Raw genomic sequence first — 14985 nt, 5'->3', positions numbered from 1 at the left:
ATTGGGCATCATCTAGATGGCGGTGAGAGGGCGCTAAATTCAAAAACAAAAAAAATTCCAGATTTGTTATGTTTGCTGTTTGTAATATTTGCTAATTTTTCGTCACATAAAATGCAAAACCTTGACATTACAAAAAAGGAATCTGGAAAAATATGGCACAGAAAACCTTCTGCCTCTTATGAAGATGGGTATGGAATATTTAGATGAACTAAGTTGGTTATTGTTGTGTGCACCAATAATAATTAATAATTTTTAGGCCTAGCCTAGGCCTAGGCCCTAGCCTACTAGGTAGGGCCTAGTAGTAGCCTAGGTAGGCCTAGGGCCTAGGCCTACTAGGCCAGGGGCCTAGGCTAGCTATAGCTAACCTTAAACTTAAAGGCCTACTTCTTAGTAGAGGCTTTAGGTCTGGCCCTAGATAGAGTAGTAGAGTAGGCTTCTCTACAGTAGGTAGTAGCTAGCCTCTCCAATCAATGAATGGAGCATGTATGTAGCCTAGGCTATATCATATATGTATGGCAAGGCTGGCCCTACCTAGAGGCTAGGCCTCAGTAGTGGCACCAGCCTAGATTAGATTGGCTAGGAATATATTCGCAGGCCTAACTAGGGCCTAGTCTAGATGAATATAATATTATAGAAGAGGTAGCCTAGCTAGTAGTAGAGAAGAACGACGGCTGACTGTTTAGTTTTTAATTATTAATTAACAAACTTGACAACAACTTAACAAAAATAGCCGCTAGAATAACATCATTTGGCTGTAATTTAACCAACTGCACATACATTGCAAAACATTAACATTTAATTATTAAATTTTCCAACAGGATTTATTTACAAAAACCCATTTCTTTTCAGAGTGATTGTCAAGATTAGTCATGGCTCTCCTGGACCCTTTCTGTCACATACCCATAACATTCGCTTTCTACATGCGACATTTGACACCTCCGGAGACCGATTTGTGGCTGGTGATCACCAAGGAAATCTGATAGTCTTTGACCTCACAAGAAACAGGTACTGTAGCACGGTCGCTCATACAGTATGTCAGTAGTTTTTGGGTGACAAGGTATTAATATGAATGGTACCATCTACAGTATCACCACATAATGACGTATTTATTCGGGCGTTTATTGTTCAGGAGAGTTTTTAGGGGACGTTTATTCGAGGGATATCAAAATGTTTGGTAAATTATAGTAAATGTCATTCTACTACAAATAGAAATGTGTCCAATACAATATTATATATGCATGTGATGGAGCGTTTATTCAAGTAAAATAAAAAGAGGCCCTTTGGGCATTTATTTGAGGGGGAGGAAGCAAATTTAATTGGATGTTTGGAAATGGTACTCTCGTACATAGAATTTGTGATAAAGGCACCTCTAGTTGGCCGAAATGACTGTCCCACCATGTTGGACTGTACTACAGTAGCAATCAGCAAAACGATCAAACCTTTTCTGCGAGTAAACACAGGTTTTGGTATGTTAAATTGTCTGATTGGTTACAGAGCTTGATGTTTTTATTTGCGTTGAGGTTGCATTTTTAATGCGATCGTCTACAATTAATGCGCTTAATTATATAGTATTTACATATTGTTAAGGAAAAAAATTTAATTTATTTCCGATAACGTAACAATTTATTTGAGTACGATATTTAACTAAACTAATCGTTCCTAATGTCTTGTATGACTCTCTAGAATAAATAGCTTTAGTTTGTTTATCGATAATTTTCTTTACAGGTTTCAATTAGTTCAGAAAACTGGAAAATCATGTACATCATTAGCATTCAAGTTGCGAAGAAAAACAGAAGTACTTGCTACGTTCGCAGACTACTCTATTAAATGCTATGATACTGGTCAGTGTGCATTCACTTGAGAAGTTTAAAGCCAATTAATAAAATGCAAACACCTCGGCCTGTATCTTATAAAGTGTATCTTAAAGAACTATGATTGGTCAATTTAGTATCACATGCTGTGCATTATTCATTTTTAAAATGTTTTGATGGTGAAATATGCTAATTTTTATATTCTAAAGTATTGAAGTGGAATTATTTTATTGGTATCCTAAGTGTTCATAGAATTTGGTATGTAAGATAGCATTTTTGCACCTTAAACATATTGGTTTTTTAAAAATGTGTACTGTCATTCAGATACCAAAGAATTGGTAAGCTGGATGAAAGGTCACAGGACCGCCGTGCATTCGATTTCTGTTCATGGATCTGGACGTTATGCAATCACTACCTCTGCAGATGCGGCATTGCTTTGGGATCTTGATACGTTTACAAGGAAGAGAAAGCTAAATGTTAAAGATAATGTTGATATTGTGAAGGTAAGGTATTAAACTTTGTCAACTATCATCTTAAAAGTGGCTATCTGAATCTGACAGCAACTCAACTTATTTCAACATGTTTGTCACTACTTTGAGTTTCTGACATAAACCACCTTTAGTGAGCTAGAGACAGTCTTGCCCAACATTGTCCCTTTTTTTTTACATCATAAAATTCTATCTAAATTAACAAAATATTCAAAACTTCTATCAACAAAAAGAGTCAAAGAAAGTCTGGTACATTCTACAGTTGCCACAGATGCTAGTACTGTTTCAATCCTTCAGGAAAACACCTCTAGACTTTTTTCAGTTTTATTGTGGTTATACAGTAGGGAGCCACAGCTACACAAAATGTGCCTTCTGTCATATTTAGCTAGGGGCCTAGAGAATATATACATAGTATAGATAGCCTACTCTAGTTAGTAGTAGTAGGCTACTAGTAGTAGATTTGTAGTAGCTAGCCTCAGGCACTAGTTGGGAAAACCCAGACTGTTAACAATCCTTCAGGAAAACACCTCATGACTTTTTCATTTATTAAAGTGCATAATATACAGTACAGAGCCACAGCTACACAAAATGTTTCTTCTGCCGTACTTGTCATCATCCAGTACTTGATTGACATTGTGTGTCCTTTAATTGCTTAAATTGATTGATTCCATTAATTGATGTTACACCTTCTTGCAGGTCTTCTTTCTACCACTCAGTAACACCATCATTACGTGTTTTAAAGATGATTCCATTTTTGCATGGGAATCAGACACACTCAAATGTAAATATCAGCTACCATTACCAGAAGGTCAACGGCCTCAATACAAGGCTTTTGCAACAACTAGGTATGTTGTCTAGGTTCTATGTCAATACAGTATAACCTCTAGTAAGGTGAGACATTTAAGACCCAACAAAGTGTCCCCTTAATAGTGGTGTCTCCTGAATAAAGGTTCGCCGTAGTGTTAATGTATATTACTCATCATTCATTTCATGAGAAAGTGTCCCCTTAATAGAGGTGTGTCCCATTAATATGTGTGCTGTGTCTCAAAGCAGGGGTTCTACTGTATTTAAAAAACATTTTGAGAAGAATGGTAATGGTATGTCATACCTATACTTTATACTAAAATCGTTATAAAAAACGAAACGCCTCCTTGTGGCGCTACATGAGATAAAATAATAACTAGAGACTCTTGACAAGTCTATCAACTATAATTAGAGAACATGTATATGTGGTTATATATTGTATGTATTTTACGTTTTTATTTGATTTTAAAAAGAGATGGCAGATTATTAGTAGCAGGAGGTAAATCCAGATTTCTACATGTTTGGTGTCTGGATACACACAGTCTAATGAGGGTAATAGAGCTTCCTACCAAAGTGCATGTTGTCAAACAGCTGCAGTTTTTACCAGAGAGTTTTGATGGAGGCTCAGGCCAGGTTGGTTTTAAATGTTATGAATCATGTTTTCTGCTTTCTCAATTTCCACCGAGTGAGTGGCCGAGCGGTTAAGACAGTGGAACTGTAATACATAGCTATAACATTGGCAGCTCACTCGCTCCATAATTCTGGTGGTAGAAGGAGTCTGATAAGGATTATAAACTGTAGGTCAAGTGTACACATTCTGGATCTTGTGCACTTTAAAGAACCTACACGTAGTACATCTTTTCGAGACAAGTAGGTGGACATAGAGGGCCAAATCCAGATTTACGCTGAGGATCATTGAAAATATACATTTAATATCTAGTTTTTTACTTTGCTTTTTGTAGGTTGTCGGAGTACTAAGCCAAGATGGTATAATGCGTTTCATGAACATATTTAGTTGCCGACTTGATTTTGACATTGGAACACTAGAGGATCGAATACTAAATGTAGACATTAGCCCAACTGGGCGCCATATTGTAGCCATTGTTGAAAGTGGTTGTATTAAACTGTATTGTGTGTCTGCACTTACAGCTGAACGAAACAAGGCAAGAAAAAACTATTTAATTTAAGAAAGTAAGGTGTAATATAGATTACATTAAAAAAAAACCAGTAGGAAACAAAATTGGCATGTTGGCTTACAGTATTCTGAAAAAAATCAATGTAATAACCTTTGACACCATACTGTACCTCATCTTTTATTCATCCATAAGAAAATATAGTAAAAAGCATAAAAACATCAATATAGCAGTGGAATATTATGGGCAAAAAGGAAGGAGAGAAAGGCCTATCGAGCTCAACTTCTATTTCTTTTAGAAGATATCAAGCAAATCATGTAAAACATTATTAATCAAATACCTACATCAATGGGTTGTTTTGTATAATTTGTCTCATATTATTCTGTGTATATCACAATACTTTTAATTGTTATCTTTTATTGTATATATCACAATGATATCTTATGATGTCATCATCACATTGTACAGATTATTTTAATATTATTCAATATTGGTAATGACATCATTTAATTATTAAGCTTGTGAAAATGATCCATTAAAGACAGTAAAATGATTATTCTATAGTTTTATGATGAAACCTTAAATTTCTTTTCGATTTTGTAGAAAATAAATATTATCTATTTATCATCAATCATTTTGATACATAGTGTAAACGGTCCTTTAAAATACTTTTTTTTAAACAATTTGTTTAGTGGATCTAGAATAAACAGGCCTTTATTGTTTTTTCAACTTTAGCCACCACCTCCACTTGTGAAAATGGCAACTCAAAAAAGTCAGAAGCCTCAGGTTAGATCATACACCAAATCCCAAGCAGAAGGAATGAGAAGAAGTAAGACAATCAAAACAGAAGAGCCTAGGCTGCCAATGCATGTGGCATCCATTAAAGATACAGACACAGAAGTAAGTAAAATATTAATAAAATCCAATTTGTTTAAAGTTTGCATGGCGAAATTAATAATGGTTGATATACTCTAAAGTTTGCAGTACACCATGTATAGTTTTGAAAAGGTTTCGATTGTTTATCATTAAATAAAACTTTGATGAACAAGGATTTTATCTATATTTTGCCTTTCCAGGTGTCAGGTCTACCAGAAGGACTGGATATGAATCGCTTAAAAGCTATTCTGAAAGGTTATGGAGAGTATCCAGCTAAATATAGGTAAACAATTAATATTATTAATTTTTTTAGAAGAATATGGATTGTGGGAAAAAAACAAAAACAGCAAGAAACCTAAACTATTTTTATTGTTTTTACTTTGCAACAACTATTTTATAAGGCTTATTCTTTATATCTCATGTATATTTGTTATGTTTAATCTTATTTTCTGTTATATTTATATTTACTTTAACTGTCGTTTGAGCCCTGAAAGTCTTTAGCTATTTCACAATTTTTTTTTATTTCTAAAAAAGGTACATATAATATGTGTTTGTACATGAAAATCATTTTCAGAATGTTTATCTGGCGGTCTGTTCTTCGACTTCCTGAAAATCATGCAGCATTTAGCAGCCTTGTGGATAAAGGCACTCATATGGCATGGTCAAAGGTGCATCAGGATTATCCCATTAAAAGCAGGAAACTTCTTAGAGTATTACAAAGGTAATTTATATTCTGAACAGCAATCTTACATCCCGTCACGCTTCATTGCTTGTCAGATCCAAAAGTTCATGGTTTGTCTACAAAACGTTGGCCTAAGACGACCTAGGCTAAGTTTACAGCTTTTGCTTTCTGCTAGTGAAATCATTTATTGCAGGACACAGTTTTAGACTGCATGGTCAATAGGGGGTTGTTATCCAATGAGAAGCGTTCTAATATAGACATTCAGTTTGTGTCTTTTATGTTATGATAGGCATTATAGGTCATCACTCTGCACTTTTTGAATACAGTTCTATCATATGTGGCATATTTTTATATTATCTTGAAATTTAATTTAACTTCCCCTGTTAAAAATCTATCCTAAATACGATAAATATGATTGTTTTTTAAAATTTCATTTTCTCTCTGCCAGAACGCTATCAGCCTTGGCGCATTGGACTGTTGTGTTTGGAGAGACCAACTATCTTCCAGTTCTTGCATTTCCATTTATCAAGTTGTTTCAAAACAACCAGTTGGTTTGCTTTGAAATTATTGCTACTGTTTTGAGTATGTGAATTGTTTAGTCTTGTTTTTCATTATACTCACTTTTATAGTAGAGCTTTAGCTTGGTGGTTAACATGCTTGCCTTCCAATCTCAAGGTCCAGGGTTCAATCATGACCTAGTACCAGGGTTCTAACTCATGATTTACTCCCACCACTACCTAAGCCTCATATAAGACTTAGTTTAGAAGCACGATTTTAATTATAAAATTGTTTATCCATCCTGTAATTGGTGAGTTTGTTCACGGTGTTAGATGAGTATGAAATGATAATCTGTAAATTAGGATTGGTTTACATTCAGTTCAGTACACTATTAGGACAACGTTTTTTAAATTTTTTTACAGTAAAAGCATGACATTTAAAAATTCTTTTCTGCATCTGTCATGCTTTTACTGTAGGCCCCTGTATAGTGTTTGTTATTATTTATCTCTTTGCGTTGACAATTTCTTCAACTCTATAGCTCTTTAATTGTTTTTTTTTTCTCTTTCTTTTAGTAAATTGGTGTCAACATTGGTTTGAGTTCTTTCCAAACCCACCTATCAATATCTTGTCTGTAGTTGAGAATCTTTTGGCTCATCACGATAAAGCACTCTTGCAACACTTTGTAAAACATGGCATCACAACGCAGGTGAGGTATTGATTTATTGTAAAAATAATTAAAACTGTTTCTTCAAACTTTGCAGACACTTATAAAACACTTATTAGATTAACGAGTATGTATCAACCTGATATTATTGTAATTGATATCACCATGGCGATATTCATGAAATTGGGTAAACGGTATGCATATGGAATACATTGGGTTTTTAAAAATAGGCTGTAACAAGAACATTTTTTGATCCAAAAAGATAAATAATTATGGTAAAATAGGCCTACATATGTTTTACATTTTAGCTGCTTTAAAATTTACTCTAGTTTAATACATTTTATTGTAATAATAGACTTGCTTACTATTTGTTAATGTCAAAAGCTCTGTCTACACTATCAAACTAGTTTGACCAAAAAAGTGTGATGTCGTGCCCAAAATGGTGGTGATATGAGTACATCATATTCATATTCATTTATTTTCCAGAAGACATATATAATACATATAATACAATCAAAATACAAACATAAGAAAACTAACACCAGTCTGGCGGATTGTAGAAAAGTGACGAAGTCACTATGTTAGTACTATCCATATACATGGGCACATCACATTATTTTAGATTTTAGTCATATGGCTTAAGCTAAAAAGTATATAAGTTGAAAGATAAATCAATTTTACATTAGAAAATACTATTTTTAATACCAGGTTGTCAGTATTTCATTCAAAATCATTATTTTCTTCCTCTGTTTAAGTGTTTTTAAATTGTATTATATACTTTATATGTTCAATTGTGTTGTATTTGTAATAAATAAAGGTGTATGCTTGGCCAATGATGGAGACACTGTTCTCGGAGATTGTAACTAGAGATGAATGGTTAAAGCTATGGGACAACATCTTCACCAATCATCCATCATTTATGATGTACATTGTAGCTGCTTACCTGATCTGCTCAAGACAACCTCTCATAAATTGTGTTGAACTATCAGATTTTGAAGTAAGTACTCATTAGAATTATTGATTGAATTTAGCTTTAATCAAAGTTTGAATTGATCATACATTAAATTTCATTTAAGTAATTAGTATACAAATAGTAAATGTTTATGAGTTGGATGTTGAGAATATTTTATGAGTTAAAAAATTGACTGCTCTATTTTTAATGACGCGCCAGCCGATTTGAAAATAGAGCATTCAATATTATCTCCATTCAACAAATACAAAACAATTATTATTTATTTATAACACACCTACTTTTATTCAATTTATCCATTGTAAATCATAGACAAATGCTAGGCCGGGAAGCTAGGCCATTAAAAAAAGCAGTTCTCTAACTTTAGACACTTACATTTAGGTCTAGAACAGTTATTGACGGTGCGCAACAAGTTGATTTCCAAACCCGATCAGTCAACAACGACGCATGGCAAAAATTCTCAAAAAGCTGTACATGCAAAGAACCGTTCATTATCATCAGAGTAATTAACCAATCAAATTGTATGAATACAAATGTGTATGTATGTGTATATATGATGGACAATCAATCTATTATTTTTTTCACAGTATTTCTTCCACCACCGTAACCCTGTCGATATCACTGCAGTAATAAAGTGTGCATATGAACTCCAAAATACCACGCCCAATGAAATCAATCCTGTGAAGGCCATAGAAGACTTTAATCCTTTAACACGTGGCCAGTATCCAGTGTTCAATAAATACCCAAAGTTTATTGTCGATTACCAGGTAAGTGACAGCATTTTTCATTTTATACCATTCTCCCAAAAAGTAACAACTTGTAACTAGTTGTAACCAGATTTGCGTAGTGTAAGGAAATTTTGTGAAAAGGGGGAATCCTGTGAAATCTCAGAAAACACACCAGTATGAGGCTGCATGTTCTTTTGTTCCAAGATGTCCGAGTTTGTACTGCACATGTGGGCTTTGTCCTGACTGACCTATCGCAGTACACCTGTTTGAAAGTATTGGATGATTGGCGCCCCCAACTATACACTGACAATACTGTATTCTGATATTTCATAAGATTCACAAATGCGGGTGTAGAAACATGTAATAAGTTGGGAGATCAATTTATGTTTACCACTTATTAAAATCTATACAGATGTGATACGGTATACTAATTACAATTCTTGTACGTTTTATATAAAATTAAAATACATCACATACTTACAGTACTGGCTCCCATGTAGGTTTTTTCCTGTCAGTAGTGCTAGCCTCTTTCTCTACTTTAGTCTATTCATCATCGCCTTTTTGTTTTTTAGATAGTACATCACAACAAAAATGAATACAAACATCTATAGGTTTTGTTTACTTCTATGTTTTTTCTTTTGTATCTGTTACAGGCTCAGGAACGAGAACAGATTAGACAAGATGAAATGGACTATCTGCACCAGAGAGAAGTGGCAAATGAGATTAAAGAGCAGACAGAACTGAGAAAGAAGAAAGAGGAGGCTTGGTATCACCAGCAAGAGCTGCTACAAGAGGCAGAAGAAGAAAGAAGAAGGAACTTGATGACAGAGGAACAGAAGCTTGCGGATCAAAGACTTAGGTGAACTTTCATTCATTCATCAGTGTGGAAAATTACTTTTCATATAAAATATACATAGAAATTATGTTCTGAGCTCTGAGATATAAAAAAACACATAAATGAAAAACTAACAAAAACAATTACAAAGTGTCACATCACTCTCGTACAGTATACTGACAAGCAAGCATTCAGTGCCTGAATGGCAGCTGTATAAAAACTGTTACGAAACCTATTTGTACGAGAGATGATGGACCAGTAATGTCTACCACTATCACCTCAAATACATTATGCATGGGATGAGTAGAATCTTGCAATATAGAGTGTATTTTCTTAATTAATCGATTTGAAGATATTTCTTGCTGTGGTAATCCATTTGCAGCTCAAAGGAAGCTATACTGTGATACACCAATATGATTGAGAGGGTTTATATGCCACAACTCTACAGATCATACATAAACCGATGTAAAGCGAATAATGAATTATAACTTATTACCACTACATGGGAATCATCATTGTCATCCTAGTGTATCCTGTTAGAAACAGTAGGCCCCATAACTACTGTAACATAAACCGGGACTGAATTTCTACTTTAGTCAGCAAACAGTAGTAGGAATGAGAGAAGAGTCAACTGTTATTAATGAGTGGCCAAGCGGTTAAGACATTGGAACCTAACCATACCTAACCATACTCACTCGCTCCATGGGTTAGAACTAGTCTTCTCGGACAAGGACTATAAACCATAGGTCCAGTGTACACATCTGACTCATGTGTACTTTAAAGAACCTAGTACATCTTTCGAGTAGAGACGAGTAGAGGGTTATCCCGGTGTACTAGTGTACTAGACACTTATCATAACTCATCATGACTCACCTTGATTGTCAGCATACGCTGTTAAGGGTCACCCTCTATACATAAGGTTAAATAAAAAAACAAATAAAAATGAATGTGTGTACAGATTGCATCTACACTGCATACCCATAAATGCATACAATAAAGTTAGCGTTACTACTAGTAAAATATTGATAATTAATTAACATTTTTTATGATTATTTATTTGTATTATTTTTTTTTATATATACTGTTAATATTTGTTTAGGTTGCAAGCTATGAAACGTGAGCTTTGTATGCGGGAAATGCAGGTACTGGATGCTACACGGATGCGTTTCATGGAACATCAAGGTAACCAGAGAGAAACACAATTGAGGAGACTTGACGATGAGCTGACGAGAAAGGTCAGTAGTAGAATAGGTGTTCAAAAACAAGAGGCACCGGCTTATTCCCTTGAAAAATGTTGTACTGATGATCACTGGGACTGGATAGTCAGGCATCATAACTAACAACCAACTTCTCTCCCAGTACCTTGTCTAAATGTTCAGTGAATTGCATTGGTTTTTTTGTATTGAATTTAATTGAATCTTTTATGATGAAAAGGAAAAAAAAATTGAATCTACCATACTATCATTCAGTTCAAAATATTAAACTCAGTGGCGCAATGGTTATGAGCGCTCACTGGCTAAACCAAGAGGCCTCGGAGCCTATAGGCCTGGAGGGGAAAATGGCTTTAAAATATGTTGAAGGGCCACTTAGGGTTCCTAAAACCAGGGCCTCAGACGTCACTGATTAAGCTACTATATTGTCTTAAAGTTCACGATAGCTACCATATTTTCTTGCAGTCCCTTCTTCGTGAACAAGAAACACAATCAGCTGTAGCAGATGTTGAAATCAAAAGCATGGAATTAGAAATACAGAAAGAACGGCTACAACAGGTATTCTACTCATTCAAATCATAAACAATACTGTTTTAAGGGTCTTTCCCACCTGTTCCGGCACAGTTACAGTCTGTTGCCGGAAAACCAAATTGAATGTCAATGTTTTGTTTTCACACGGCTATGCAAATATAGATTTGGTGCATAACCGCCTAGAGCATCTTGAAAACATTGATTCGGCGACGGACCGGAACCGTGCTGGAACAAGTGTGAAGACCCTTTAATGGAGTAGTGAATCTTTACTATGATTTGGCTTAGAAAATTACTCTAAATGTGATATGAAATATTAAGTTTGATTGTTGGTAGCATATCTAGTTTCCCCTTAATTTTCAGTGTCAATAGTTTCTAATCAATTCTTTATCATTTAATGTATTTTTTATAGGAGTTGGCGAAGGAATCAAGTACTGTGGAGTTTAAGGAAAAGCTAGACCAAGACTCTCACAGACGGCAAACTGACCTTGCAGAAAGGGTCAGCAGGAAAGCCTGGCAGAGTAACCAGCTTGACCATCAACAAGATAGTACGGTCAGTTATTTTAAACTAAAATAAAAATTCATTCACTCGCAACTCAGTATATATTTATAATGCTACCTTTGACCGATGATTCCAGGTGCAATGTATAATGTTTTAACTTTTTTGATTTTTTGTTTGTTTTTACCATCTCCATAATATATTGTTTTACTTTTAGCATCAGGAAAAAGAATTTTACGTTTTAATTTATTTTTTAAAATTTTATTTTTAGAGATGAAAACCTCCACTAAATAGTTGATAAACATGAAACAGTAATATATACTGTAATAATATATACAAAAATGACAACATATTTAAAACGTTTAGAAAAGTGAAAATAAATATCGTGTATCTTGTTTAGTTAAGGGAAAACAAAATACATTTTTAAATTGTGGGTCTTTGAAATATGAATCCTCTTTGGTTTATATTTCGCCTTCAAATAATCATTGTCACAAAAGGTTCAACAACAAAGGTCTACATTACAGCATTGATAATGTTTCCATTTAATTGTTTTAATTAATTAATCCATGAATGTTATTTACTTTTGATTAACTTTTATAGAATGCTCAATGGAGGTTGGCTTTAGCTGATCAACGTAAAACAGACTTAGAATACCAGAATGAAGTAAAACATCGTCAAAGGTTGGATGACATCGACAGGAAGATACATCAGTTACAAGTAAATAATAATAGTAATAGTTATATAGCGTAATTCCTATATAGCACAAATAAGCAAGCTCTCAATGCACTGTACATTAATTAAAATAGACGAGAAGTGGCAATAAGTTAAATTAGTGAAAAACTTGCTTGAAAAGGAAAGACTTCAACTGGATCTTGAAAGAGTTTAGAGTAGTACACTGTATGATTGAAATTGGTAGGGAATTCCACAGAGTTGGCGCTGCCATTGGAAACGCTTTTCCACCATATGTAGATGTCCTGTCCTGTTGCATTGGTTTTGTCATAATTGGTGTGCCATATGAGTTTTTTGACGCTTTCACATGTTTCACTAGGATTTGTCTTTGCATATTGTTTATAGAGTAATTGAGATACAACAGACAGTAAAGTTTTCTTTGATGTTTCTTTGTAGATAAGTACTCTGCAAACCAAATCAACCAATGAAGAGGAAGCTATCTGGGATACGATAGAAGAACTTAAAAGAGAAAAGGTTTTTCATTTCCCTGTTTTCCTATTTCGCAATAAAAATACCACTCTGTATAAAGATCTGTCTACACTATCAAACTTGTCTATAGTACTACCATGTTTGGGCATATCACTACTATATTTGGGCATATCACATTTGTTTTGTCAAACTAGTTTGATAGTGTAGACAGAGCTTTAGGTTTCTCAAAACTGTAAACATGTAAGCCTAAATATGTTTACCTTTTGGTTTGTAGGATATAATTTGGGAAATGTTGATTAAACAAAAAGAGAGAGAAGGCAATGCTGATGTAATTCAACCTGTCATTCAAATCCAATCTGACAATTCACCCCAACAGACAAATGAATGTAGGTATGATGGTTTTACATACTTTCTAGTTCAAGAAAGATGTTGAATTATACACACCCCTGAAACTTGAATGGAAGAGTCTGCATTTATTGCTCATTGTGTTTTTTGACATGAAGTTTGCGGTACACCACGTATATATAGTTCTGAAAAGAAAGCTAAACAATAGCAATGTTCACACCAGTCTAACCTAATCTCCTGGACTTTCTGCATTCTCACTCCTGCAGGAACAATCAAAGTATATTGAACGAAATGTCGAGAAACTCATCAGCTCTTATATACGTGGTGTACCGCAAACTTTATATCAACATGTGATTTCGCCATGCAAACCTTCGAACAATATATCCCTGTGTTTTATAACTAGCTGCATTCTGTATACAAAAAAATTGGTAATTATATAACGTAAGGCGTACCATTGACGTCACGTTTGTATTCTTAGGCAAGAGGCTTTAATTTCGTTACTTTAACTCATATCGTATATACTATTGCAAAAGAAGAATTTAGGCGATACTCTCTGAAGCTGCCATGGACCAGATGAAGACGCTATCTAAACCATTCTGATGGATTCTGTGCCACAATATTACTCTTCTTTTTTTGTGTTTTTGTTTTGATAGTTTCGTTGGATAGAGGAAGACTTGTATTTCCAGAACGTGAAAAAGAGCTGCTTCAACATGTTCGTGAATTAAGAGCCAAAATAGCATCGGACAAGAGTCATCGACCATGATATCATTGTACTATACTTTGCCAACGGAATATTGATATGCGTGGTTAACTAAAGTGATAGTCAAACAAATACCCCACAATAATTTATAAAACTTTCAGATAAAATATTTATTTGTGTATAATAATGATAATATAGAAATTGTACATTGTCACAATATTATCATTTAAGTAAAGAGCATACATTTTGAGACAGAGACAAAATATTAGTTTTGGTTCTTTGTGAAATTAAACAATTCGTATTCAATGTGATCAATTAATTCTTCGATGGCTGGTCTTTGGTCTGGTCTGGAATGAAGGCAGGGTCCGCTGATATCCATTAGCGGCATCAATGCTTTGTTGGCGGCAATGCCTTCAATTATGACACCAAAACTGTAGATGTCTGAGGCAAAGGTCGGCGGTGTATTGATGTTGTACAGCTCTGGCGCATGTTCCGGGTGATCTTGCATAAGGTCGAAGACATCGGCTTTGTCGGTATCGTTCAATTGGAAGAAATCAAATGGTGCTTCCGCAGTGCAAACTGAGCCAAAGTCGACAATTTTTGCGGAGATACGTGGACCCTTGTTGTAAAGGAGAATATTCCGGGTTGCCAGATCATTGTGCATCAAACCATTCATCTGAAGTACCTCGATTCCTTCTGCGATGTCCAAAATAATGTGAAAGCAACCAATCGTGGTAATATGTGGTGAACCAGTTGCTAAAGCTTTCAGCAATGATGTTGATTTGAATGATGTTGAGTCGCCAACAAATTCCATAACAATGGCCCATTGTGTGTCGGAGGTTACTGCTTCACAAACACCATACACCCGTGGAAACACGTCACTTTCTTGGGATAACACCTTCATTATTCTAGCTTCAAGGGAAACGGCCAGCTTGTCGACGAACCGATTGAATTTGTTAGACGTGTTGGTTGTTGTGATAGCCTTAACGGCCACAAGTTTGCCATTACAATCTCCAAGGCGATTTAGAAAAACTTGGCCATACGACCCAGAGCCA

General features: G+C 34.7%; 1 protein-coding gene across 2 annotated transcripts; it reads left to right on the top strand.

The window, feature by feature from the left end:
- The first annotated feature begins 56 nt into the window (after positions 1-56).
- On the top strand, positions 57-14241 carry LOC144850758 (TBC1 domain family member 31-like). Of its 2 annotated transcripts, none has more exons than XM_078708167.1 (22): positions 57-188; positions 850-1005; positions 1726-1841; positions 2136-2314; positions 2996-3144; positions 3577-3736; positions 4066-4266; positions 4972-5136; positions 5313-5395; positions 5687-5833; positions 6243-6376; positions 6865-6998; positions 7774-7953; positions 8514-8693; positions 9308-9513; positions 10589-10724; positions 11166-11258; positions 11641-11781; positions 12328-12444; positions 12853-12930; positions 13160-13271; positions 13884-14241. In XM_078708167.1, exons 1-22 carry the CDS (start codon positions 112-114, stop codon positions 13991-13993), a joined length of 3054 nt encoding a protein of 1017 aa, XP_078564293.1. In that variant the 5' UTR covers positions 57-111; the 3' UTR covers positions 13994-14241. The 2 variants fall into 2 exon arrangements, with proteins under 2 accessions (XP_078564293.1, XP_078564294.1); XM_078708168.1 differs by having other exon boundaries at positions 13160-13275.
- Positions 14242-14985: the final 744 nt, after the last annotated feature.

Source organism: Antedon bifida, chromosome 8, assembly GCF_963402885.1.
Source record: "Antedon bifida chromosome 8, ecAntBifi1.1, whole genome shotgun sequence".
In the NCBI taxonomy this organism is placed as follows: Eukaryota; Metazoa; Echinodermata; class Crinoidea; order Comatulida; family Antedonidae; genus Antedon; species Antedon bifida.
Note: the sequence above shows the minus strand (reverse complement) of the source record. Positions and strands in the feature narration are given on the sequence as shown.

Bases quoted from the DNA above. Each gene is read 5' to 3' on its own strand.
- LOC144850758 (XM_078708167.1), top strand. From the start codon at position 112: ATGCAAAACCTTGACATTACAAAAAAGGAATCTGGAAAAATATGGCAC. The intron at 10,725-11,165 runs GTCAGTAGTAGA...ATTTTCTTGCAG, and splicing joins ACGATGAGCTGACGAGAAAG to TCCCTTCTTCGTGAACAAGA. The intron at 13,272-13,883 runs GTAGGTATGATG...TTGTTTTGATAG, and splicing joins ACCCCAACAGACAAATGAAT to TTTCGTTGGATAGAGGAAGA.